This window comes from Miscanthus floridulus, chromosome 17, assembly GCF_019320115.1.
Source record: "Miscanthus floridulus cultivar M001 chromosome 17, ASM1932011v1, whole genome shotgun sequence".
NCBI lineage: Eukaryota > Viridiplantae > Streptophyta > Magnoliopsida > Poales > Poaceae > Miscanthus > Miscanthus floridulus.
The window spans coordinates 4,529,975-4,556,764 of record NC_089596.1 but is presented as its reverse complement, the minus strand read 5'-3'; the positions used below and the strand labels follow the sequence as shown (position 1 = coordinate 4,556,764).

Sequence of the window (26,790 nt, the reverse complement as noted above, 5' to 3'; positions counted from 1 at the left end):
GCCATTGATTCTTCAGTCAACTACCCGGAAGCGGTACATGCTCAAAATAGTTTTGTTATCTATATTTCTTTAGTACTGTAGACTACAGAATAATACAACAGATTAAACTGAGGTATCTGTAGTGCTTCCTTTTATGTGAATTTTGGCCGCTATGCCACAAGCCTTCATACAAGACAGATCTTACAAGTTTAAGAGTTTTATATCCCAATTAGCTAATTTCAGCTTGCTTTCACAGGTCTCCAAATTGATCTTCATTGGTGCAGGTGTATACTATGAGGGCCCGAAAGATGTGACTCAAACCCCTAAATTTGTTTCATATGCCGGGATGAGTCATTCTGACTTCCATGCTAACCTTATTTAGTTTTCTATTTCATTTTACATGTTCTATTTTTTATGTCGTTAGGTATGTATTTTCCATTCGGTGCTTAACTTATTGTTTACGGCTGTGTTTTTTTTATAATGATGGTTGTGCTGCTTAGGTGGAATGCCTCTAATTGGATCAAAGAAATGTTGTGGTGTGTGTCTACATTCGTTGGGCGACTGGACTACTGGAGTAAACTGATCGTTTTCTTTGCTTCCCCAGGTGTTCATATTGAAGAGTCTTCCACTGCGATTTTTAGCAAAAAGTTTGGCATTTAAAAAAACTCCAAATGAATTCTTTGATTGGCTGCAAGTAAGCCTCTATGAATCACTTTGAACTTTAAAAGGAACATGAAAAGAAGAGCTCTAGTAGTTTTCTCTAGCTTTTGAAATTAGGGACAAGTCTATTTTCTCTTCCAGTAAAGTTGCTTTCCAATAAATGCATTTGTACATGCAGAGGTTATGAAGGCTACCCCAAATTGGAAGAATGCCCTGCCAAAATTCACAGCTTATTTATCAAGTTCTTTAACACTATTTTTTTACAAGGCCAGTTCTTTATCAATAAAGGAAAAGTTGTTCCTGTTATAAAGCACTGCATTGCAACCTGGGCTGCTTGTGATGTGGTCAGCATCGTGTTAATTATTTCGCTTTAGCTTAACTGATATTTGAATTACAAACATGCAGATATTTTGTCCTTTCTACATACATTACTTTTGTCATGTATTTACTTGAGAGAGTAGGTTACAAGGTGGATACACTGATTTCCAAATTATTTTTACATATCTGTCTGTATTCAGATCAGCATGCCCGATCACTTAGAGCAGGACATGGCTATTATCCTATTGATGATTTCCTATTTATGATACGTACATTTCTGCTTGTAGGTGTATGATGAAGCTAAAGGGAGGCTAATTATTGTGGTCCAATCTTTCGTTTGCACTGCAACTGTGTCTCTGGTAATAGCTATCCTTCTTCAGCTACAGAATACGGTTTTGTGTCATATTTTTTGCGATCCACTTATATAGAGATACATATGTCGAATACTTGCAGTTAGTATAGACATGAAGCATATTTAATGGTTGGAAATTATAACTAAAGATAAAAAAAGGTAGTCCAATTGGTAAGGCTCATATTATGGCAAAAAACCCTTCATGGTTCAGTGACAAAATCTTCCTAAATACTTAGCTTCATTAATTATATTTGTCAGCAGTGTTTACGCATTCCAGCTCGGGATGCAATTAACACCATATATGCTAAATCTTCATGTGGCTGATAGATTAGGACGCAATAAAATACAGTGCTCCCTAGCTTATAAGAATTTATTCATGCTACAACGATTAGGACATGACGTCCTTTTGTCTATTATTATTCCTGGCAGGTTGATATGATGATGATGTCAGGTCCTATTTGATCCACGTGTGCTATCAACAGAACGGTTTCATCTCCTGCAAGATTTGTAACCTCTTACCTCTGTATGTATTTTAAGTTGGTTTGTTTCTAAATGTTGATACATCTCGTGGACTACAGCGATGTGCTATTTTGATAAATCTTAAGATTAAATAATCGTATATGGTTATATGTTGATGTACTATGCTTCTATGGCTTATACCATACTAAAGGATTAGATCGAATGAATGAGTATGGTTACTATGGTTGGTCCAACGGATATGATAGCAGCGTGCGTTTACCTATGTACTTATTACAGTTATTGGCTTACCAAAATATGTCAGACAGGCTGATCCACCCCCTCTCTCATTCCCTTTTTATTTCCATCTAATTTTAGTTCTTTTCCTGTTTTCCTTCATGGCTATTCTTTTTTTATTTTTCAACATCCAAGTTATTTGTTTATCCTATGGCTTAATCTACCAGTACACACCTCTGCCTCTATTCGATTGACTTAGCATCACACTTGCATGTTTTCTCATTCTTGCTTTTTCACGTTTTAATGTGCTACTTTTGGTTTCTAATATCATGATCCTTGTTGGAACGTCCTACATTAAATTGCTGCAACCTGTCGTGAGCCAATGTGGCCTGCCATATGCTTAATTGTCTCTTCTTCAAAAAAGCTTCCACATGATCCATTCTTTTTGGCTTACACACCTACATGCCTTTATATTTTCCCATATGTGCATCCTGCATTGTCCTATTAAAGTAAGCCAGATGCAGGAAGGTGTCGTGTTTGTATTTCTTCGTCTTTGTCAACTTTTTCCTTCTTTGGATAATAAGATCTGCTATTTTGCTTCAAACAGTTTGGTTTCGCTTTCTTAATTCCCTATTTCAGTCAGCGCTGCCTTTTCATGTCTCTCTTGTACCATTAAGTTACTACCTTATGGGGAGGTTAATTTGTTCTTTTCTTTGACAGCTATTTTTGACTTAGATTTCAGAACAGTTGCTATGTGTAGTGGGCTGCTGATCTTTTCTCCTACATTCCTATATGTGGTTTCACTTCTCTACGTAGCTACACAATCCGTTTGATGGCCTGGAGAAAACTGAGTGAGGAGTAATTATTACAAGGTCCTTGATTTATAGGTTCGTAACTTGCTTCGTGCCTCATTTGTGATAACAATTTTTTCCAGTGCATACTGTGCAAATTGCTAGGTTCAGATAATCCAGTCTCATGTGATATTTAAATTTAGTCACTATATTGTTGGAAGATATCCTACGCCTAATGATACTATTTTTTACAATGTATTGACCATCTCCTATCTCGGATAGAAAGGGCAATGCAAAATCTAATCCACAGTCCTTGTCCTTTATTTTTCACCTTCTAATTGACAGTTCAATGCTTCATCGCATTAGTGCTTTATTAATGTATTTTACTATTTTTTCATATAGATCAATTTTCCCAGTTGCCTTGTAGTTAATTTAGCTTGTAATCATGGCTGCTCTCTATTTGGTGGCACCTTGTTAGTTGTCAAACTTTTTTTACCATGTGCCCTGCCATGGATTCATGATCAAGGCAGGTTAAATATCTATCCATTCATTTTACTCCGTCTCCATCTAATTTGACCCTTCAATATTTTACTGACCACCTTCTAACCATAGGTCGTGACTGGGTTAAGCAATGAAACTGTAAATTATTCTTAGAAATATGCAAAATTTGTTCAAACAAAAGCTTAGGTCTACCTGCTGTAGCACTAACCGTTTTGCCTCCATTTTGTGTTTTCCAGATGTTCGTCCATGATAATTTAAGAGAATTACAGCACAGCCTGCACAATGAAACTGTCTGCATTGGATCCTCCTCTTGTCGCAAAACACAGAGTTCCACCAGTTCGTCCCCTTTTTAAATTTTATCTTTATTGGATGACACATCTTCCTAGAATGTTGCTATAAACTGCTGCTTCATAACATTGCTATCTATAACAATATTTAGTTACTTCTTTGCAACTATATTAGATGTTCATATGCTGGTTTTGTCCCTTAATTTGAATTCATTTTTCCCTGCCACACCACCCTCACCATGAGTAGCTAATTCGGTAGCGTTTTTACAAATTCTTCTTTGCCTTCTCATTAATTAGTCTCCCAAGCTCCTGCCACTGGTCTACCATGAGTTAAGATCATCATCTCTGAAATGTCTTTGCATATTGTATATTTTTATACTAATCCCAATATTGTTGTGCTGCTCTTTAACGACTTTGATCGACACTTTAGCCACCTACACTGACCTAATGTTGCAGTCTAATCGCGTATATTCAGATTCAATGTCATACGTTTTCTTACCATATCCTTTTTTCTTTTTCATTTGTTTAAAAAAGTATGAAATTCTGCAGCTTTTTGTTCCACATATACAACTATGCTATTGATACGTTGTTCAAAATTTGGTCTTGTACTCTTTACAGGAAGAAGGCCATAAATGCACTGTCACAATTAAACAGATTCCACAAGATGACAAGCAGTGATATATTTTGTGCAAAAAAGTGCAACAAAAAACGAAGCAAAAAATCCAGCCCATACGTGTGCACCAAATGTAACTGGACAGGAACTATGCCTAGGTATCACTCACCGTCTATGAATCGATATGCACAGCCTACTATATAATCATTATTAACAATGGACACTGCTACATGTGCCTATTTCTCAATATGCAGATACAAGCTTCCTTCTACTGCAGCAGATGACACAGCTCAAGCCAACTTCTTCTGTTATGATGAAATAGCTCGACAGATTGTTTGCCGAAACTGTGAAGCGCTAATCAATCCACTCGGAAAACCGACTGTTTCCCTCATAAAAAGTTCACATTTGCCATTGGCCTAACTGAAGATTCCTTCTGCTATGTGGCGTCAACATACCTCGTTAGCTCCATGTACACAGGTTTGATCGGCAGACTTCTATACCAATACCTCTTTCTATTAAAAAAATCAGATTTCTACCAGCTCAGCAGGTGCACCAGCCTACCACTGATACCATCAGGCCTGTTCATGTTTCGGTACATCGATTTAGTCTCCTCTATTTGTGTGTATCTGTCTGTTAGCGCGTCTACATTTAGCTCATCTGCAACAAATAATTAAACACTGATAGTCTTCTTTTCATTCTATCTGTGGATACCTCCACCGGAATTTAACCTTGATCAGACACCACTCACCAAAACAGCTCACGCTGCTTGCCATGCCTTACTTCATGATCTACAAATACCTTTTATACCTACATCTTGGGATCGTCAAGCCCTTGACTTTTTTCTCAGATCTTACGGACGCAGAACAGGATAGCCGGCTCATGATTTTGCAAGATGGAAAGGTTTACGGTTGCTATGCTCTGAACGCTGCCCAGACCACGCCATGACAACAAATAAGAAGAGTGTTCTAATTTACTATTGATGTTTATGTATTGTCTAATTACGTCCAGTATAGTTAAACACTACCTAATTTTGTTCTTGGTCATGCAACTGCCTACGTCGTCCTGTGGTATCCTTCAAGCAGCAATTGTACTGTATATGTAATAAAAACCGTATATCTATGAATATATGTACGCATCGTTCTTACGTAATCTCAATCTATACTGCCCATAATTTGCTCACCCATGCGCTCAATGACGCGCATCGTATGTGACGTACAAAACTTCGATGTATATTTAAGCGTGCTTACTCGCCGGCGCGCGCGATGGCGCGCAGTTGGTACTAGTTTTAACTAAACGAACGCGCCTCGGAGAGAAGAGAAGGGACCTGGTAGGGTGTCCACGGCTCCAATCAAAACGCCAACAAAGCCCTACCCTGCCCTGCCCGACCTTCTTCCCCCGCCGCAAGCAAAGCAGCCCAACAGATCTCGCCGCCTCACCGTTTTCCTCCTCCGCAGATTCCCAGGATCCCGGCCATGGTGAGCCCCCCGCCTGCTCTCCATCCACACCTCGTGCTTCCGCGCTCCAACCCGCTTCTCAGTGTTTGGGCCGGCCGGCCGGCCGGCGCAGGCCGCGCTCTCCCCGCCTAGGGTTTCGATCCCGCGCCGATTCACCTGCTACCTCGCGGTCTGACTCTGCTCTTGCTGGATGAGTGCAGGAGGGTGACAGCACCAACCTCGACCCGGCGATAGAGTCGCTCCTCAATGTCGAGAAGCAGATGAGGCTGGCCGGCGATGTCGCCGGCACGCGGAAGGCCGTCATCGACATCGTCGAGCTCTGCTACAAGGCCGGCGCGTGGAAGACGCTCAACGACCAGATCGTTCTCCTCTCCAAGAGGAGAGGCCAGCTTAAGCAGGTTCGGTTCTCGACTTGCTCTTACATCTTCGATTGGTTCATGTAATAATTAGTATATGTGTATGAGACCCTTTGGAGGTGCTTTAGTAATCAGTTTGCTTGTACGAAGGCAGAGCGGCCTTTAGGCTTCAAATTTTCGCCGCATAACGTGCTACTGAAGTATTTTACTACTGTAACTTTGATGTACTTTTGGTGCTGACTCTAGCTATTGGTTCGAGGTATTGACCCAAAAACATCTGTTGAACTCTTGTCTGTTAAAAGAAGCTGGACTTGAAAAAGCTTTCTGAATCGAAGTTGCCTGTTTAAACTAATATAGTGGTTGGCGGAAGTATGGTTTATCCATCCAATAAATATTTCATGCAGTTGTAATTATTAAGAAAGCTAGAAATACATGATATCTTATTTTTATACATTCTTTCTGCTTGCAGCGGCCATTGATTTTCAGAACATTTTGTGTTTTTGTTTTTTGATGATTTAGTTCTACTTAACAATGCTGACTGGTTTCCCTTTAAATGCAACGCCACTCACCATTCTTCCGCGTTGACTATGAAGCATGCGCATGATGTGCTTACTATTTTTTGCTTTACATTTCTTAGATTGCACTGTGTGTGCAATCTGAACGCTCTCATCCATGGCCATAGTGATGTTTAGATGTATGCTAATGCAATTCTCTTGAACTGTTATCCATTTGGTTGTTCGTTAGGGTACTTATTTTCTTAGCATCAGCGAATAATTGCACTTCTAGAGTTTGCATTGTTCCTATCCATTGTTGAACAACCACAATGTGAAATCTTTATCTGCAACATTTTGCTTTGACACCTTTAGTTGCTTGGACATACAGTTGCCAGTTCTTGAGTCTTATTCACAATCATCTTGAGCAATGTTTTACCCATGACCAGAACACTTTAGATCAATCTATTAAGTATAATATAAGTAGTTCTTTATTACTTGCTTCAAACGGGAGCCTATGCTGTACCAAAGCATTACTCTTAACTATTTATCTTGTTTTTGCAGATTCATAAGTCATCTTTGTCTATTTGTTTACCTATAAATTGATAAGCATATAGAAAGGAACGCTAACCATGTATGTCACTTGCTACTGTTTTGTTTACTATACACTTATATTACTGTCACTTCTGTTTATCGCAGGCCATAACTGCTATGGTTCAGAGAGCAATGGAATACATTGATTTGACACCAGACATTGACACACGCATCGAGCTAATCAAAACACTGAGCAGCGTCTCTGCTGGCAAAGTGAGAATTTTCCATCTTGATGACGAGTTTTTATTCCTTTTAAGATTCATTGTTTTTATGTGTGTAATCTCACAGTTATTCATCTACAGATTTATGTTGAGATAGAGAGAGCAAGATTGATCAAAAGACTTGCTAAAATCAAAGAGGAGCAGGGACAGATTGACGAGGCTGCTGATTTGATGCAGGAAGTTGCTGTAAGTTTGCACTGCACTAGAATTGAGGACATGTACTTCCATATTATGTGACAATGTTTCTGTCATTCTTTAGTACTGTTTGTCAGTTCTGACCATCCATGACTGTCATGGACTAACAAGCTGTTTATCAGGTCGAAACATTTGGATCCATGGCCAAGACGGAAAAAATTGCTTTTATTCTTGAGCAGGTATTATGGCAATCTATTATGTTAAATACTTTGTATTCTTACTAAAATGCTGATTCATGCAAAACTTTCTATTATTGTTGTCGCAGGTCCGGCTATGCCTAGATCGGCAAGATTATGTCAGAGCACAAATTTTATCAAGGAAAATTAGTACTAGAGTATTTGAAGCAGATCCATCGAAGGAAAAAAAGAAACCAAAGGAAGGGGACAATATTGTTCAGGATGCTCCTGCGGACATTCCATCCCTACTAGAATTGAAGCGCATCTACTATGAACTGATGATTCGGTATGTGATGCTTCTCAATCTCAATTAGATTAATGCACTACTGGCGTGCTATTTGATTGTCATTGTCATTATTGGCTCGTCTACCTGACTACCTCTGGAACCCCCAATTTCTTTTTTCTTTTTAATGCTATGGTTCATAACTACATTTCATATTGGAGACAATCATAATTCTTCGTTGTCTCTTCACAGATATTACATGCACAACAGTGATTACCTGGAAATCTGCCGCTGTTACAAGGCGATTTATGATATTCCAGCGATAAAAGAGGATCCAACAAAGTGGATACCGGTACTCTCTCTCAACTCTCAACATGTGTATACACTCCCCCTGACCCGCATCCACCAACCCCTTAATTATCTGACTACCTTAAGTCCTTTGCAGATTCTTAGGAAGATCTGTTGGTACTTGGTTTTAGCACCTCATGATCCTATGCAATCGAGCCTTCTGAATGCTACTCTCGATGACAAAAACCTTTCAGAGATTCCCAATTTCAGGTACATTTGCATGTTTGCAAAATTGCTCTCATAACTCCAGGCAGGCTTATCTTAGTAATCATTTTTTTTCCTGTTGTGATGTGATGGAAAAAAAGGTTCTTGCTAAAGAAGCTGGTTACAATGGAGGTTATTCAATGGACCAGCTTGTGGGATTTCTTAAAGGATGAGTATGAGACTGAGAAGAATCTGCTTGGAGGAGCTTTGGGTGCCAAAGCTGCAGAAGATATGAAGCTCAGGATCATTGAGCATGTATTGCTTACTTTATGTTTGGTCTATAGTTATAGTTATTTTGCTCTATACTTGTCCATTGAATCTGACTTATTGCTCTGTTCAGAATATCTTGGTCGTGTCGAAGTACTATTCCAGGATTACCCTCAAGAGGCTTGCGGATCTTCTTTGCTTGAGTCTGCAGGTTTGTATTTTTCACCTTTGCATCATATCGTATGTTCTTTGTGATGTGATGCCAACTGTGGCATCTTGTGTTTAAATGTCCCAATACATGACAATCACCTGAATTATGAAAGCATTTTATAGCTGCAGTTGCAGCTGAGATCTAAGTGCTTGTTTAGTTCTCAAGAACTTTCCCAAAAAGTGCTACAGTAGCCATCGCATCGAATCTTGCGATACGTGCATGGAGCATTAAATGTAGACGAAAAAAAAACTAATTGCACAGTTTGGTTGGAAATTGCGAGACGAACGTTTTGAGCCTAATTAGTCCATGATTGAATAATAATTGCCAAATTAAAACGAAAGTGCTACAGTAGCCAAAAATCCCAAAATTTGTGAACTAAACACAGCCTAACTGGAACTGCACATTACTCTTTTCAGGAGGCAGAGAAGTATCTTTCAGACATGGTGAACTCAAAAGCTTTGATTGCGAAGATTGACAGGCCGATGGGAGTTGTCAGTTTCCAGACAACTAAAGATTGTAATGGTACACTCAACTCATGGGCTACCAACCTCGAGAAGCTTCTCGACCTGGTCGAGAAAAGCTGTCACCAGATTCACAAGGAAACCATGATCCATAAGGCGGTGTTGAAAGCTTGAGTGTTTGGCACTGCTTATTTTGGTGTAGGTTCCCTTCGTAGCCTGCCGTGGTGTTAAGATACTGTAACAGCAGGAGGACTCTGAATTGAGATTATTTAAGATAAACCGGTGCTGTCGATTGAAAGATTATTGTTCGGCTGCACTTCACAGCAGCGCTGCCATGGCTGCCGCTGTGGCCGTTGTCAGACCAGAATACGGACACAATAATAGTTCTCTATATATGTCTGATTGAAGATTTTGATTCGATTCGTTGGTCCTTGGTGGGACTTGTTACGGGCCACTGGACGACTTCTCAGCTCACACTTCATATCTCTTCATATCTGTAACAAACTAGTATCAATGTTTTGCTATCGTTGTTGGACGGCGCCACGCTGGTGAGTGGTGACCAGTGTCGCAGTGAGTGTCTCGCACTGCTCACCCTCCACGAACCGACGAGAATTTCAGTGTTGACACGGTTGCAGGCCATGGAAGTTTCCAAGGTCAGGCAAACAGAAAGGGGTACTGTACGTACGAGGGACCAAAATTTTAGGCCCGTTCGTATGGAGGAATGTTTCGGATGAAAAAAAGAAGCGGATTAAGCCGGGTTTAAGGGCACGTGAACGGGGCCTCAGTCCACTGAAGATGGCTGGAAAAAGTGCTAAGTTGAGCCTGCCTGGGCACAACAGCGCCACCTCCCGCACCAGCCTCGTCCCTACGCTGAGTCTGAATAAACCTGCCACTGCTGACACTTTTTTTTGGAAACCTAAGAAATCATTCAAGCTTTTTTACTTCTCTACTATAAGTCCAAACCATTGCCTCTACAAAAATACCGCATGGCACTGGTCAAATTACATTACAGGTCACAATAACCACTGCTGCAGCCTGCATATAGAAGAACGAAAATGAGCCACGACGAAGCAGCCAGCCTCCAACACAGGGCCTTTCAGTCTGACACGGCTGCTTCCTTCCTATCATAATTCATACGGCTGCATATAGAATTTGAGTCGCCGTATAGCCAACTCAAGTTTGGTATAATTTATATGAAGGGATGATTGAAGGGATATAAACGTGAGCACCAAACAATACGGATGCAATTCTTTCTTTACGAAATTGTATGCAATCTAATATTAATTCTGCATGTCGTAACGGCAAGTGCAACAGTTTGCTGCCTCAATTGATTGCAGTGGTGGTCGGAGCTGAAAACGGAGCAATCTGGTAGCATATCATCTGGGTTATTAAAGCTGGGTGATTATTGCAGAAAATGTATTCCAGTCGAAGCGCACTGAACATTTGGACATGAATTGTCTACAGCTTAGCATCTCCAGCTTAACATGCCGGAATTGTACAGCAAATACCATAACTGTATGCTGTGCGCTCCTGGTTCATTTTTTTTCCTATGAACACGTTGCTTTCCCTAGAGTTTCCTGCAGTTCTCCACTCTTGTATGCCTCTGCAAAATAGGCCGTGAAGTTAGCATTAGCCACTAAGATTGGTTCGAATGTTTGAGATAAAATATATATTTTGAGTTGTGGAAACAGCAATGAAAATACCGTGTGTATGGAATTCAGATTCTGAGTACATGAAAAGTTAGTGTACAGGAAAAAAATGAAATAAAAAAACAAGGAATGACCCTAGCCAGGACTAATCAGGTTAGTCCTAGCCCCTAACCTGAAGTACATAAACATCACATTTTTTTACCACTGATTTTGAATGTCCTGCAGAGATCCCCCAGACCTAAGATTGATTGCCCTTCCTCAATTTTTTATTCTAAAGCATTCAGTCTTGAACATTGGCTATCTATTTTCCAAAAGCATCACATCCTGGGGTGGAGTAAACCTATAGCATCAACTCTATAGTCTATCTAACCTTAGAGGGCACTGTAACTATGCAAGGTATGTCCACAAGCAGCAGCATGTTCAGCAGCACTAGTCTCAAAAGATAGATCAGGTGCTGTTCACATGTCTCAAAAAGTAGGCACTAGTGCTGACCTTTTTTTTTTTAAAAAAAAACTTGACCTGCGGGGGGTAAGACGGCCCCCGGGCAATGCCTGGTAGAGAAGATCTCTCACGCAGATCAAGAAAATCCCCGAACCTCCGCCCCTGCACCCTTACACGGGACCGTTCACCACGTGAGATGGTTCGGAACCACCGTGCTTTGAGTGAGTCGGACGAGGGGATTTTTTTTACCCTGACCACGTAAATCCGCTCCCTCTGGAGTCGAACCCGGGTCGCAGGGGTGCCATGCGGCCGCTCTAGCCATTTCAGCCAAGAGTCCGTTGTCGTGCTGACCTTTTACAACCACGATAAACAACAGGGATGGCTGACCTTCTATAGACAAAGCAAACTGGAATATACAAACAAGAATGAAATAAGGATTGAGTGTATGGCTTTGTAAACAATGATGCATGGTGAAGGAATGTGATTTGCTCTTATGAATCACTGAATTAATAAAGTTGAGCTGGTCTCATTTTACTCATACAGCTGGGTTATCAATGGTTGGTGATCAATTTGAGTTATGGAATGGAAAATTGTTGTCCCTTCTTGAAAAAAATGAGGACAAGAACAGTCCCTGATTATAACTAAAAGATCATACAGTTGTTATATTTAATGGTTGACATGAAATAGGTGTTCAGATGTAGCGATCATCATAATGTTGCTTTGTCCTAGAGAGTGGTCTTGTTTGTTCTCATTGGCACGTTGCAAGTGAGCAATAAGGTATTTCTCGAATGTGATGAACCCAACTGTTTCATTCCTACAAGGTAATGGCCACCTCTTACAACCACGATAAACAACAGGGATGCCTGACCTTCTATAGACAAAACAAATTGGAATACACAAACAAGAATGAAATAAGGATTAAGTATATGGCATTGACGCAAATGCAAAACACTAGGTATTTGTCTGGTATTTAGAAAATGCCCTTGCTGTTTACAAAGACACTGATCACTAAGAAAGAGAAGGAAGGATCTGTGCCAATGGCCTGCAACTATTTACATGCTTTTGCTATTTAGGGCATGCACAATGCAAACTGCAAAGGCTCTTATGGGGATGCTGAACGAAAGAGAATAACTGACATGCCATCAAGGGCTGTGTAAGAGTCTCAATTTCTGTTGGAGTATGAGAGTATGAGTGTATTAGGCCCATGAGGCCCATGTATGACTAATATACATTGCTACCCTTCTAGGGTTAGCCTAATGATGAATCCACACAATTCTAGCATGGTATCAGACTAGGTTTTCCTCCCTCCCCTTCCCCAACCAGCCGCCAGGCGCCGCCGGCCGGCCTCTTGCCGCCGCCATGGCTGGCCGCCCTCCCCCTCCCTCCCCAACCTACTTCCACGTTTTCCCCTCCCTTCCCTACCCGTCGTGGGCCCAGCGCGCGGGCGCCGGCCTCCTTGCCGCGGACGCGGATGGCCCGGCCGCCGCCGCTGTCGCTGCGGGCGTGGGTGCGGGTGCCGGCGCGGGCGTGGGTGGCCCAGCCGCCGCCGCGGGCTCGGGCAGCCTGCCCACTGCCGCCGCCGCCGCTGCTGCAGGGGCGTGCGCTGGCGCAGGCAGCCACGCCGCTGCCGCTAGGGGGCGCGGGGGAGACCCTGGAGCCTTTCTTCTTCCCCGCTCCCCCTCCTCTGCCGCCCCCTTGCCCCTCTCCAGACGGCAGGGGCCAACTCCGCTCTCGCCGCCGCTCTCGTGGCTGCACGGGCTGCTGCTTCGGACAGCCAGGCCAGGGGTGCGGGCGGCCGCCCTCGCCTTGGAGCGCGAGCGCGACGCGGCTGATGCCCTGGCCGCCAGATCGCTGAGGCGGAGCACCTCCTCGTCCTCCCTACATCCTACGACACCGCGGCCACCTCCTCAGGCTCGACGGGTCACCGCGCGTCTCACACCACGGTCATCTGGCACGACCCGGCCGACCCGCACGTGGCTCAGCTCCACTACCAGGCCGGGGGTGTCCAGAACATCCGACTCCTCGTCCCGGTCGTCCTCGAGCCTGAGTCGCCCTCTTACGCCCGCTGGAGGGACCTGGTTCTCCTCACCCTCCGCCGCTACGCCCTCGACGACCACGTCCTAGTCGACGCCTCGGTCGCGGTCCAGACCCCATCGTGGCTGCGCCTTGACAGCGTCGTCCTCTCCTGGATCCTCGGGACGATCTCCCTGGACCTCCACGACCTCATCCGCAACTCTGCTGACGCTCGCCGGGCCTGGCTTGCGCTCGAGGGCCAGTTTCTGGGCAATGCCGAAGCCCGGGCCCTGCGTCTCGATGCGAGCTTCCGCACCTTCGTCCAGGGTGACCTCTCCGTTGGCGACTTCTGCCGGCGCATGAAGAGCATGGCGGACTCCCTCGGCGACCTTGGCTGGCCCGTGGAGGACCGCATTCTGGTCCTCAATGTCCTCCGCGGGCTCAGTGACCGCTACGCCCACCTCCGGACGTGGATCACCCGGCAGAGGCCCTTTCCCTCCTTCCTGCAGGTCCGTGACGACCTTGTCATGGAGGAGCTCACTCAGGGCGTCCAGCCAGGGTCCACCTCCGCGCCAGGGTCCTCGTCTTCCTCGACTGCCCTGGCCGCTACTCCTCCGACGCGTTCGTTCGCTCCACCGCCGTCGTCGCTTCTTGGTTCTCCTCCCCCCGGGCCGGGCGGGGGTGGGGGGGGGGGGCCGTGGCGGCCGCCGTCGCCGCGGAGGGGGGCGTGGGGGCCGCGGGGGCCACCACACACCGGTGCCTCCAGGGAGCCACCAGTCGCCCGCGACTCCACGGGGTGCAGCCTGGCCCTCTTTCCACAACCCGTGGTTGGGGCGCATCTCCATGTGGCCCTTCCCGGCTCTAGGCGGAGAGCCTCGCCCACCAGTGGCCTTGCTCACTGGAGCTCCTCCGGGGTTTCACTCCCCGTCTGCGTGGGCTACACCTCCCGGCGCATCTTCGTGGGTGCCACCTCCCGACACCTTGCCCGGGCCTGTCGGTTGGAACCCGGCGGCCTTGGCCAGATCCTTCAGCACCATGGCCCTGACACCGCCTGCCGGTACCGACTGGATTGCCGACTCGGGTGCCACTTACCACACTACTCCAGACCCTGGTATACTCTCCTCTATTCACCCTCCTTCTTCCTCTCATCCTTTGTCCATCATGGTCGCGAATGGTTCGTGTATTCCAGTTACGTCCGTGGGTGCCGCCGGCACTCATGGTTCCTTTCTTCTTCCTGACATTCTTGTTGCACCCTCTATGGTTCACAACCTTCTTTCTATTCGTCGTTTTACAGCTGACAATTCCTGTTCTGTTGAATTTGACTCTTCTGGTCTTACTGTAAAGGATTTGGCTTCCCGGCGTCCTCTTCTCCGATGTGACAGCACGGGACCCCTTTACACCCTTCGGTTTCCGACGTCTGCTTCCTCTTCGTCGCCGTCTACTTTGTCAGCTGCCTTCGCCGCCACTCCTTCTTCCACCACTTGGCACCGTCGCCTCGGCCATCCTGGACGTGATGCTCTGACGTAGCTTAGTCGCAGTTCCGACATTGGTTGTACTCGGGCTCACGATGAGCACTTGTGTCATGCGTGCCAGCTGGGCCGTCATGTTCGTCTCCCTTTTTGTTCTTCTTCTTCACATGCTACGCATGTGTTTGATCTTGTACACTGCGACCTATGGACATCTCCTGTCATCAGCATTTCTGGGTATAAATACTATCTTGTGGTGGTTGACGATTTCTCGCATTATTCGTGGACTTTCCCCTTGCGTGCAAAGTCGGATACCTTCACCACTCTTCTCCACTTTTTCGCCTGGGTGTCTACTCAGTTCGGCCTTACCATCAAGGCCGTCCAGTGTGACAATGGCCGTGAGTTCGATAACGGCACCTCCCGTGCCTTCTTCCTCTCTCACGGTGTCCAGTTGCGCATGTCTTGCCCGTATACCTCCTCCCAGAACGGCAAGGCCGAGCACATGATTCGCACCACGAACGACACCATGCGCACCCTTCTGCTCCAGGCGTCGCTTCCTGCTCGCTTCTGGGCCGAGAGTCTGCACACCTCCACCTATCTCCTTAACCGCCTTCCTTCCGCTGCCTGCCCGGCTCCCACACCACACCACGCTCTCTTCGGTACCCCTCCTCGGTATGACCACCTTCGTGTCTTCGGGTGTGCATGTTACCCTAACACCACTGCCACCGCTCCCCACAAGCTGGCTCCCCGTTCCGCTCTGTGTGTCTTCCTTGGGTACTCCCCGGATCACAAGGGGTACCGGTGCTTTGACCTCACCTCCCGTCGGGTCCTCATCTCTCGCCACGTGGTGTTTGATGAGTCTGTCTTCCCCTTCTCCACCACCACCACACCATCTCCCACCCCCGATCCTGACCCCTTCTCTCTGTTTCCCACTGACACGGTGGTCCAGCCGCTTTTACCGCCGTCTCCTGCAGGTTCTGCTTCCCCGTGCCCCTCGCCGCCCACCAGTGACGCCCCTGGCCCTGCGCCCTGCCCGGGTCCGGAGGCGTCGCCCTCCGGAGCTGCCCCTGCCCCTCCGTCCGCAGCGGGTCCGGGGACGCCGCCTGTCGCACCTCCTGCGCGTTTCGCCCAGCCGGTGCACGTCTACCAGCGCCGTGTGCCGGCGGCAACGCTGCCTCCGGCACCGCCGGGGTCCACCTCTCCACTGGTGACGCCTACACCACCGGTGGCTCCTTCTCCGCCGGCGACCCCTACACCGCCGCCGCCGCCTCAGGCTGCCCGTGTCGCGTCGCCGGTGTACCACCCGCAACTCCTTCACCGACACCCGCGGCATGTTCACCCTATGGTGACGCGTCACGCGGCTGGTACCCTGCGGCCCCGGGCTCTCGCGACGATGCCCGACGACCCGCAGATCTCTCCTGTACCCTCTTCCGTTCGCGACGCCTTGTCGGACCCTCATTGGCGCCGCGCGATGGAAGAGGAGTACGCGGCTCTCCTCGTCAACCAGACATGGGATCTGGTGCCCCGTCCACCCGGATCCAACGTCGTCACCGGCAAGTGGATCTGGACACACAAGCGGCGGGCTGATGGTACCCTTGAGAGGTACAAGGCTCGCTGGGTTCTTCGGGGTTTCACTCAGCGCCCTGGAGTCGATTATGATGAGACTTTCAGCCCCGTGGTGAAGCCGGCCACCGTACGCACAGTGCTCTCCCTGGCTCTCAGTCGCTCTTGGCCCGTGCATCAGCTGGACGTCAAGAATGCCTTTCTCCACGGGACTCTCACCGAGACAGTCTACTGCAGCCAGCCAGCGGGGTTTGTTGACTCTTCTCGTCCGGACATGGTCTGCCGGCTCAACAAGTCTCTCTACGGCCTCAAGCAGGCCCCCCGGGCGTGGTACTCTCGGTTTGCTGCTTTCCTGCTGACACTGGGGTTTGTGGAGGCCAAGTCGGATACGTCCCTGTTTATCTATCACCATGGAGCTGAGACTGTCTATCTGCTGCTCTACGTTGATGATATTGTCCTCACAGCCTCCAGCCCGTCCTTACTCAGCCGTGTCATCGCCTCTCTTCAGCAGGAGTTTGCTATGAAGGATCTTGGTGTGCTCCACCACTTCCTCGGGGTCACTGTTGAGCCTCGCCCCACCGGCCTTCTCCTTCACCAGCGGCAGTACACTCTTGATATCCTGGAGCGTGCTGGGATGACTAACTGCAAGCCCTGCTCTACTCCAGTTGACACACAGGGCAAGCTGTCAGAGGCCGTGGGCACCACCGTGGCAGACCCCACTGCTTACCGGAGTCTTGCAGGTGCCCTTCAGTACCTCACCTTCACCAGGCCAGACATCACCTATGCAGTGCAGCAGATATGCCTTCACATGCATGATCCCCGAGAGCCTCACCTCACTGCGCTCAAGCGCCTCCTCCGTTACCTCCGCGGCACTGTCGACTACGGCTTACTCCTTCAGCGGTCTTCCTCCACCGAGCTCGTCGTCTACACTGACGCCGACTGGGCCGGGTGTCCGGACACTCGGCGCTCTACCTCCGGCTACGCTGTCTTTCTGGGCGGCAACCTGGTGTCCTGGTCGTCCAAGCGCCAGCCGGTGGTCTCCCGATCCAGTGCCGAGGCGGAGTACCGAGCTGTCGCTAACGGCGTGGCTGAGGCCTCCTGGCTCCGACAGCTCCTTGCCGAGCTCCACAGCCCTCTCTCCCGGAGCACGCTGGTCTACTGCGACAACGTCAGTGCAGTGTACCTCTCCACCAACCCCGTGCAGCACCAACGGACCAAGCATGTGGAGATCGACCTACACTTTGTCCGTGATCGGGTTGCCATCGGCGATGTTCGGGTCCTCCACGTCCCGACCACCTCCCAGTTTGCCGACATCTTCACCAAGGGCCTCCCGTCATCGACCTTCACCGAGTTTCGCTCCAGCCTCAACATCATTGGTGGCTAGTTGCGTCTGTGGGGGGGCTCGTGTGTGTGCTTCTTTTCATGTCCAGTCTGTAACTCCGCTGCGACGGTAGTTCAGACTGCGGGGGGGTGTTGGAGTATGAGAGTATGAGTGTATTAGGCCCATGAGGCCCATGTATGACTAATATACATTGCTACCCTTCTAGGGTTAGCCTAATGATGAATCCACACAATTCTAGCAATTTCCAATGGAAGCAACATTTTTTTAGGCGCTTAAAAGCTCCATAAAGTTAAGAGTTCACTTAAGCGTCACCAACACCCAATGCCTAGTGTTTATTTATTTACTTTCTCTTGTCTCTTCTACAAATACACCATCTAATCTAGACCTACAATTGGAGTTTACCAGGTGAATAGCAATTGGAAGAGAATGTGTGTGTGAACCAACCAGACACTAGCCTGGAGTATACCTCAGAGGCATGAAGCTTGCCACAGATCATTTGTGAAATCTACCATCTTTGGTGATAAACTCCCTAAATGTCCGATTAGTGCCTTTTCTGTGTGCAAAGATTGTTTTTAAGAAAGAGAAGGATTTGTGGCGGTGACTTCCTCCAAACTGGCAACCAGAGTTTTCCAACCAAATCGTTACTGAGATAGAATGTGCACTTGTGGAAAAACCAGACACTACTCCAGACTATGCCTTCAGCACAAGCATACTGTGCTACGCTCGAAATTAGCTAAACATGTATGGAGCTTGTACTGATCGTCTGTGAAATCTACCATCTTATTAGTGAGAGACTCCCAAGATGTCGTATTAGTGGATTAGGATGGCAGACAAACAAATTGTTCAACCAATGGGTCAGTTTCCAATACCATGGCATCGTCTAGAATTTTCAGGCACGAGCATCAGTGAACGAAGCAAGAAAACATAGTATATACCAACGGTGATGTCACATCCGCCGAAGAACTCGCCGTCGATGTAGAGCTGCGGGAAGGTGGGCCAGCTGGAGTACTCCTTGAGCCCCTGCCGGAGCGCCTCGTTGGCGAGCACGTCGAGCGTGTCGAAGGGCACGTTGAGCGAGCGCAGGATCTGCACGACGGTGTGCGAGAAGCCGCACTGCGGGAAATCCTTGGTGCCCTTCATGAACAGCACCACCTTGCTGGACCCCACGACCTTGTCCAGCGTCGCCCGCATCTCCGGGCTCAGCGCCGCCAGGCACCGCACCGACCGACCGCGCGCCGGCAGCCGCTCCCGCCCGGTCCGCCCGAGAGTGAGGCGCTGGGCCGGAACAGGAGCCAGGGGGAGCAAGGCGACCCTGGCGGTCCGCGGCCGCGCCGAGAGCGGGAGCGGGACGGCAGCGGCCCCGGCGAGAGGCCTCGCGGCCGTGGCGGAGGCGGCCATCGCGGTGCGCCGGCGGCGACGGGTGGCACGGAGCAGCGGGTGTGGTGGACTGAGCTGGGAGTGCACGGAATAATTAATTAATAATATATTAATTATTTTTCGTGGCCATGGAGGAGGAAGCGAGCAGAACCAACACCCCACCGGGCCCATGGGCCAAGGATGGCGTTTGGCTTGGGCCGCAAGTCTGGGCCCGAAAACCCAGCGTGACGCCCGGTTCTCATTCCCCCCTCTAAACTTAAAGCCCTAAACCCCTCGTCTCCACACCTCTGCTCCGCCGCCGCTGCAGCGACGCGACGACAGGTAATGGCTTCCGCCGCGGTGCTCCGGAACTCCGGCTCCCGCCGCCTCTTCTCCTACCCCACCCTCCGGGCCACCGCGATCTCGGGGCCCGCCGCGCTACCCGATGCGCCGGCGGCGGCGGCGGCGCCGGCCCAGCCGCCACCGATGGCCGGGACCCTCTGGGCGAGGTCCATGGCCACCTTCACGCGCACGTGAGTACTCCTTGGCCCAGATCCGTGCCGTGACCGCTACTTTCTCGTTCTAGATTCATTCATGAATTCATTTCCATCGATCCGTGCAATTCAATAGTCCGCCTATTGCTTCGTTTGATTCACTTGACAAGTCGGATCAATCTGTGGCAGGAAGCCTCACGTGAACGTCGGCACCATTGGGCACGTCGATCACGGCAAAACCACGCTCACTGCTGCCATTACCAAGGTTGGATGCGTTAGCCATGGTCCTGCTTAATTGCTCGCTTGATTTCCAAACAATTGGGTTCATTCAACAGCGTTTGTTTCCTCGTTACTATAGGTTCTGGCTGAGGCAGGGAAAGCCAAAGCCGTTGCTTTTGACGAGATCGACAAGGCACCGGAAGAGAAAGCCAGAGGAATCACCATTGCAACGGTTGGGTCCTAGCACATGTCCTATAATTTGGGCCAGACTGCTAGATGCAATTCTCTTTATATTTTTTTAATCTTCATTTACTGCCCACTGTTTAACCATTTGGATTGTTTTTTAGGCTCATGTCGAGTATGAGACGGCTAAAAGGCATTATGCTCATGTTGATTGCCCAGGTCACGCAGATTATGTCAAGGTTAATGCCAACTATGTTTTCTCACTCAAATGCATTATTATTATTTTATGAATTGACGTTGTTTGCATGTCAAATTGAGAAATTCCTAGTGAAAGCCATCATCTAGAGCTGGTCCCAATCTAATTTTTCTTTGAAAATGGTAGAACATGATCACCGGAGCTGCTCAAATGGATGGTGGTATTCTTGTCGTGTCAGCTCCCGATGGCCCGATGCCACAAACAAAAGAGCATATTCTTCTTGCCCGTCAGGTGTCAAATGCTTATTTGGATTGTCATTTAAAATTCTTCTTTCAGACGCTGCTTTTATGGTCTTAACTTTATCAGATAAACATGTTCTCTCTTTCTAGGTTGGTGTACCTTCACTTGTGTGCTTCTTAAACAAAGTTGATGCTGTTGATGACCCAGAGCTACTGGAACTTGTAGAGATGGAGCTTCGGGGTATGCTACCATCCATATGTCTCCACGTCATGTTTAGATAACTGTCTGTATATTCTAATAAGGTTGTTTTGCACCCCCCCCCCCCCCCCCCCCCCCCCCCTCCCTCCCCCTCACCTTTTGCAGAGCTCCTCACTTTCTACAAGTTCCCTGGTGATGAGATTCCGATCATCCGTGGATCGGCATTGTCAGCTTTGCAGGGGAACAATGATGAGATTGGAAAGAATGCCATTTTGAAACTAATGGATGCAGTTGATGAGTACATCCCTGATCCTGTGAGGCAGCTTGATAAGCCTTTCTTGATGCCGATTGAAGATGTGTTCTCTATCCAGGTGATTTTATTTATGAGCTATCACTACAGCAGTATTCACTAGTTATTCAATTATGGTGTTGTTTCTTCCATTTTGATTAGGGATACTAATTTTGGTTTCCCTGGGTTACTGGGTCGATCAAAACCTAACCATTGAAATTAGATCATATTATTTCGGACGGTATTCAACTAAATGCTGAGCTTTTCAACATTGCTGTATTGGCCATTGTATGTTCAGAATTATTTGTGTGAACAAATGATTGCAGTGGTGACTAGAAAACTAAACAGCAAATATTTCTAGGATCTGCTTTGGTTAAACAATTTAATTTTGCACCATGGACATCTAAAAATTTACGCTGACTGACAGCATGAATTTGATGTTCATCATTCCGAACTCGATCCTTTCTTGTATGACCGCAAATCCAACGCAACATACGCATTTCCGCGACACTTAGCTGTTGAACATGTCGTCTTTTCAACAGCTAAGTGTCGCGGAAATGCGTATGTTGCGTTGGATTTGCGGTCATACAAGAAAGGATCGAGTTCGGAATGATGATATACGTGAGAGATTAGGGGTAGCGCCAATTGAAGAAAAGCTTGTCCAACACCGGTTGAGATGGTTTGGACATGTACAACGGAGACCTCCAGATGCACCGGTGCGTAGCGGAATCCTAAGCCAGGACAGTAACATGAAGAGAGGCAGAGGAAGACCGAAGTTGACTTGGGTAGAGGCAATAAAAGGAGACTTGAAAGGATGGAATATACCCAAAGACTTAGCCTTAGATAGGAGTGCTTGGAAGACAGCTATTCACGTGCCTGAACCTTGATTGCTTCTGATGGGTTTCAACTCTAGCCTACCCCAACTTGTTTGGGACTTAAAGGCTTTGTTGTTGTTGTTGTTGTTGAGTATAAATGCATAAATAATATCTACTTTGTGTTGTTTCAGATAAGGTCGTTAAAGAAATCACTGGTCATAGTGATACCTTGCGGATTGTGTCAATATGTTAAACGACTTATATTTTTATCAGATTAATAGGAAATTGAAAAAAAAAAATCATTGATAGGAATGTACCATACAATCTGGTCATATGTTTTTTTTTCAATATTTGCTAATTATTTTGGAGAAAAAGCATTCTTGTTTCCTATATACAGTGCAATGATTCAATGGTTCGTACTGTGTAGAACTAAAGAGTGATTTTAGTAGGCATTCTTTACTGAACCATATTTGTACTTCTTTTTGCAACAATTTATTTCCTTTTAGTATTGTAAAGTATTTTGAAGGGCGGGCCTGGTGCAAGCGGTAGAGTCTTACCGCCTGTGACCGGAAGGTCCCGGGTTCGAGTCGCGGTCTCCTCGCATTGCACAGGCGAGGGTAAGGCTTGCCACTGACACCCTTCCCCAGACCCCGCACAGAGCGGGAGCTCTCTGCACTGGGTACGCCCTTTAGTATTGTAAAGTATTTTCAGTGGCTTTTACGCTTACGGTTTCCTTTCTTGTGCTGTCATGTTCTTTAGGTAAATATGATTTGAATTACTGATGCTGTTATTAGGCATTCCAATGCAGGATTAGCCATTGAATTGTCAAAGAAAAATTATTATGAGGGAGTTATCTTATGTTTTTAAGTAGCCTGTTTGATCTGCAGGGTCGTGGAACTGTTGTTACTGGTCGTGTTGAACAGGGAACAATTAAAACTGGTGAAGATGTTGAGATCTTGGGTTTGACACAGGTTAGATCTTCCTTTTTTTTTTTGCCTGGGATTAAATTTGTGATACAACTAAACTATTGCATGTTTATCCTACTTTCTAATGTTTGAAGTATGAATTGAACGAGTTGTTGGTTTATCAAATTCAGTATATTAGTAGTTAACAAGGACCAAGATGTCCTAAATTGTAGAGCTGCCCAGGTCTTTCTTTTGGTTAATGTCATGGGCCTCATGGTGCAAGACATTGAGCTCCAACTTAGTATACATCCCACTTTTTCCTTGACTGTTTAAGTTTTGGGTGATTTATTTGTAAATGTAAGCCAATAACTAATCACAGGAGCAGAAGGTTAAACAGTAATGCAATACATTCTTGGTCGCAGAGTGGTCCCTTGAAGACTACAGTTACTGGTGTTGAGATGTTCAAAAAGATACTGGACCATGGAGAGGTAATGATGGTGAAAGCAGATTGTGCCAGGTTTTTTTTATTGATTGAGAGTATCATACATGCAACTTTGTGCAGGCTGGTGACAACGTTGGTCTTCTTCTTCGTGGTCTTAAGCGTGGTGATGTCGAGCGAGGCCAGGTTAGCATTCCTGACTTTAAAATGATCCGATAGAAGTTTTAGAAGTATCCACTGAACTGTTTTGTCTGGAAAACTACTTTGCATTGATGACACATTGTTGCGTGATCACCAAAATGACTTTTATTTGTGATCTTTAGTATTTGTTCCACAATTTCTAGGTCTCCGATACTAAAATTGAACCATATGTAATGTTGATGCCATGTCATTTTCTACTGTTTCAGGTGGTGTGCAAACCTGGTAGTCTGAAGACATGCAAAAAGTTTGAGGCAGAAATATACGTCCTGACAAAGGATGAGGGTGGCCGCCACACCCACTTTATGACAAACTACAGTCCCCAATTCTACTTCAGGACTGCTGATGTCACTGGAAAGGTTGAGTTGATTGGTGAAACGAAGATGGTTTTGCCCGGTGACAATGTAACTGCGAATTTCGAGTTGATATCACCTGTTCCTCTTGAACCTGGTAACGACTATATTCTCAAATTTTCTTTCATAATATAGATCTGGTGTTTTGATAACACGTCGTGCTTTTTTGTCATGTGATGCCATTACACACTCCATGTTCCTTTTTCATTAAAGATAAAAGAAATTCATATTAGATCGTCAACTCTTTTCTCATGATGTAGGGCAAAGATTTGCGCTGAGGGAAGGAGGGAGGACAGTTGGTGCAGGAGTTGTCTCCAAAGTTATTGGCTAATAAGTTTCCACTTTCTTCTCCGTAGCAATTTAGTAAACACATGAATGTTGATATGTCCGACCGGGTTAGAAACGAGAGCAAAGGACCGGTTTGCATTTTTTCTTGGAATGCATGAGCACAAAGTCAGAGCTGGCTGGCCTGGCCACCCTTCTGGACAGTACCTTCTGTTTTCTTGTTGAGGTGTGTGGTCTATGTAACACCACAGTTAGAGTTTGGTTGACACGCATGTTGGGCATAACTCATTGATTGAATAAGACTAGTCTCATCATAAGCATATTTTCTAGCCATTTCTTGGTTTGCTTGCCTGCTGCCGCTCACAATCCTGTGCTGCCCTATTTTGCATGCTTCTGTTCTGCTACTGTCAACAACTTCTTGCCATTCGCCAAAAGCATTGCTTCTGCAGCTCTTACGTAGAGAATTACGTAGAAATTAAGAAAATTTAAACACAGTACAAAAACATAGGTATACATTACCTATCTCTGTGAACGCTTACGAGAGACGATGCTGTTGGGTCTTGAAATTGACTGCTCTAATGTCTACCACCAGTAGCAGGACCTGTCACAAAAAATATTTTAGTAAGGATGATTGCTTTGAAGAGAGTTTTCCTATCTTTTCTGTGCACTCACGAGACATACTGTCAGGTATTGCTATTCGAATCCCTCGAGCAAAACATGGAGCGCTGATTCAACCCTTCTTTTTCAATAAAGTGAAACAACACTCAGAGTGATTTAAGGGCTATATTCACTCGAATTTTTTTTTGTCCGACCCAAGAATGCCACGTAGTCTTGTTGCTCAACTCTAGCAAGGTTAGGGTTAAGGTTGGGGGTTTAGGGGCTTGCATGAATCCAGGGAGCTTAAAAGGATTGCTGGGGGAGAAGGTTGGTCAGGCGGTGGTGGCGGGCGTCCGAGGTGGTTGGGGGAAGGGGGAGAGGGGAGGCAGCAGTTCCACCGGCGACCGGACAGTGGGGAAAGGCGGTTGGGCCGAATTTTTTATAATTTAGCTTTTTTTTTTAAGTTTCTCACAAATAGATCCTTTGCGGAAAGAATTCAGAAAATGGACCCTTAGCTCGGCGTCATTGATGCTGGCGCTGAGGTAGGCGCCATCATCTCTGGCGCCGAGCTCCTGGGCACGGTGGATGACCTAGCAGGGAGCTCGGCGCCGTAGATCTTGGCGCCGAGATCGGCGCCAACGTGAATGGCGCCGAGCCTTTAATACCTTTGGGCCTGCGTCTTTCCTCTCTTCTTCTCCCTCTGTCGCTCTAGGATAGCCGAGCACCGTCGCCGCCGCCGCCCTCGCCCGCGCCGCGCCGCGCCACCGCGCCCGCACGTGCCCCTAGGCTGCCCCGCGCCGCGCGCCCAACGGACGGCCCGCGTCCCTTGGCCGCGCCGCCCCCCTGCCCCGCGCCACGCCGTTGCCCGCGGCTGGCCGCCCTCCACCGCCGGCCTCGCCACGCCTTGCCGCCGTCCAGCGCCGGCGTGCCTCCCTCGCCCGTCGAGCCGGACTCGCCGCGCGGAGCCCCGGGCATCCCACACCCGCCGCGCGCCACTGCTGTCGTCGCCCGCGCCACCGCCGACCCCGCCACCTGCAGCTGCCGGCCGTGCCACCGCCGGTCCGTATCGTCGGCCTGACCCAAGCCCATCGTCCGCTGCGACTCCGTCGACGTCCGCGGAGCAGTCGTTGGAAAGGTAAAAATTATGAATATGCAATGTACCTACTTAGTTGACATTTGTTATTTACTAGTTAATGTGATGACTCAGGTAGTTGATTTAGTTAGTGATCTAGTTAGATATATATGTAGATAGATACTAACATAGATACATAGGTTCATAGATATAGTTAGATAGCTACTTAGATATGTAGTTACATATTTAGTTAACTACATATGATCTAGCTATTTAGTGAGTACATTGTATATATATATATGTAGTTATAATCTTGATTACTTAGTTTGTAGCTAGAAAGTACTTGTTAGATACTATCTATCGTCTAATTTTGACTAAAGGATATGTGTTTCGTTACGTGTTTGAACTAGATGGACAACCTAGTGACCATATATCATGGAGGCACCGTTGAAAGCGATCGCTATGGATATGTTGAGTTTCTTGATATGCAAAACGTGTCTGTGCTATTCAATAATAGACCTTCATTTAGTGAGATGGTTGCAAAGGCTCGGGAGGAGCTGCATTGCCTTGGAGATGATGACATTGCAGTTGATGGTGTACTGCACCTAGGTTCTTCTCTGAACATCTTTAGGCGAATGATCTCAATTGGTTGTGCGGATCAGTGGGAGAACTATGTGAGATCGGCTATGAAGAGCCAGCTGCAATGTTTGGACAGTGATGTAGACTAGGCCCGATCTTCCGATAGGCATGATAGTGTCGATTGGTGGAGACTCGACGTTCACGATCTAGGCTTCGAACCAAGACTGATTCGGACCCTCGCAACCATTACACCACTGCTCCATTGGTTATCAACCACGCGAACGTGATTGACCTCGCCGAGAAGGCTTTCCTACAAGCGAATCGAGAACACAAGCAAAAATGAGATAAACGCAATTTGAAATTGCAAATAAATATGAGGCTTATGAAAATAAGAAGGAGTTCAAGTCTTTATTCGAAAGGACTAATCGCCACAGGCGAACAAGATCAAGAACTGGGGCCCTGGTTCACAGCAAGCGGTCTTGGCGGCGACAGTTGCAGCAAAACGGCATCTGTTTCACGAGGAAATCAAGAACTAAACAAAACATAAACCCTAAGGAGAGCGA

At 47.0% G+C, this 26,790-nt stretch overlaps 3 protein-coding genes across 3 annotated transcripts; 2 read left to right on the top strand and 1 right to left on the bottom strand.

The window, feature by feature from the left end:
• The first annotated feature begins 5,472 nt into the window (after nucleotides 1–5,472).
• On the top strand, nucleotides 5,473–9,753 carry LOC136516847 (26S proteasome non-ATPase regulatory subunit 12 homolog A-like). The gene is made up of 11 exons (XM_066510343.1): nucleotides 5,473–5,669; nucleotides 5,849–6,046; nucleotides 7,195–7,302; nucleotides 7,392–7,496; nucleotides 7,628–7,684; nucleotides 7,771–7,967; nucleotides 8,157–8,256; nucleotides 8,350–8,462; nucleotides 8,558–8,711; nucleotides 8,797–8,874; nucleotides 9,291–9,753. Exons 1-11 carry the CDS (start codon nucleotides 5,667–5,669, stop codon nucleotides 9,507–9,509), a joined length of 1,332 nt encoding a protein of 443 aa, XP_066366440.1. The 5' UTR covers nucleotides 5,473–5,666; the 3' UTR covers nucleotides 9,510–9,753.
• An 829-nt stretch (nucleotides 9,754–10,582) lies between these two features.
• On the bottom strand, nucleotides 10,583–19,357 carry LOC136514954 (monothiol glutaredoxin-S7, chloroplastic-like). The gene is made up of 2 exons (XM_066508653.1): nucleotides 18,745–19,357; nucleotides 10,583–10,938 (listed from the first exon to the last, which is right to left on the bottom strand). The coding sequence occupies exons 1-2, from the start codon at nucleotides 19,355–19,357 to the stop codon at nucleotides 10,883–10,885; spliced, it is 669 nt and encodes a 222-aa protein (XP_066364750.1). The 3' UTR covers nucleotides 10,583–10,882.
• Nucleotides 19,358–19,377: 20 nt separating this feature from the next.
• On the top strand, nucleotides 19,378–24,312 carry LOC136514953 (elongation factor Tu, mitochondrial-like). The gene is made up of 12 exons (XM_066508652.1): nucleotides 19,378–19,698; nucleotides 19,849–19,924; nucleotides 20,018–20,110; nucleotides 20,226–20,300; nucleotides 20,444–20,548; nucleotides 20,647–20,737; nucleotides 20,861–21,066; nucleotides 22,687–22,770; nucleotides 23,127–23,192; nucleotides 23,267–23,329; nucleotides 23,551–23,791; nucleotides 23,955–24,312. Exons 1-12 carry the CDS (start codon nucleotides 19,511–19,513, stop codon nucleotides 24,023–24,025), a joined length of 1,359 nt encoding a protein of 452 aa, XP_066364749.1. The 5' UTR covers nucleotides 19,378–19,510; the 3' UTR covers nucleotides 24,026–24,312.
• The last annotated feature ends 2,478 nt before the right edge of the window (nucleotides 24,313–26,790 follow it).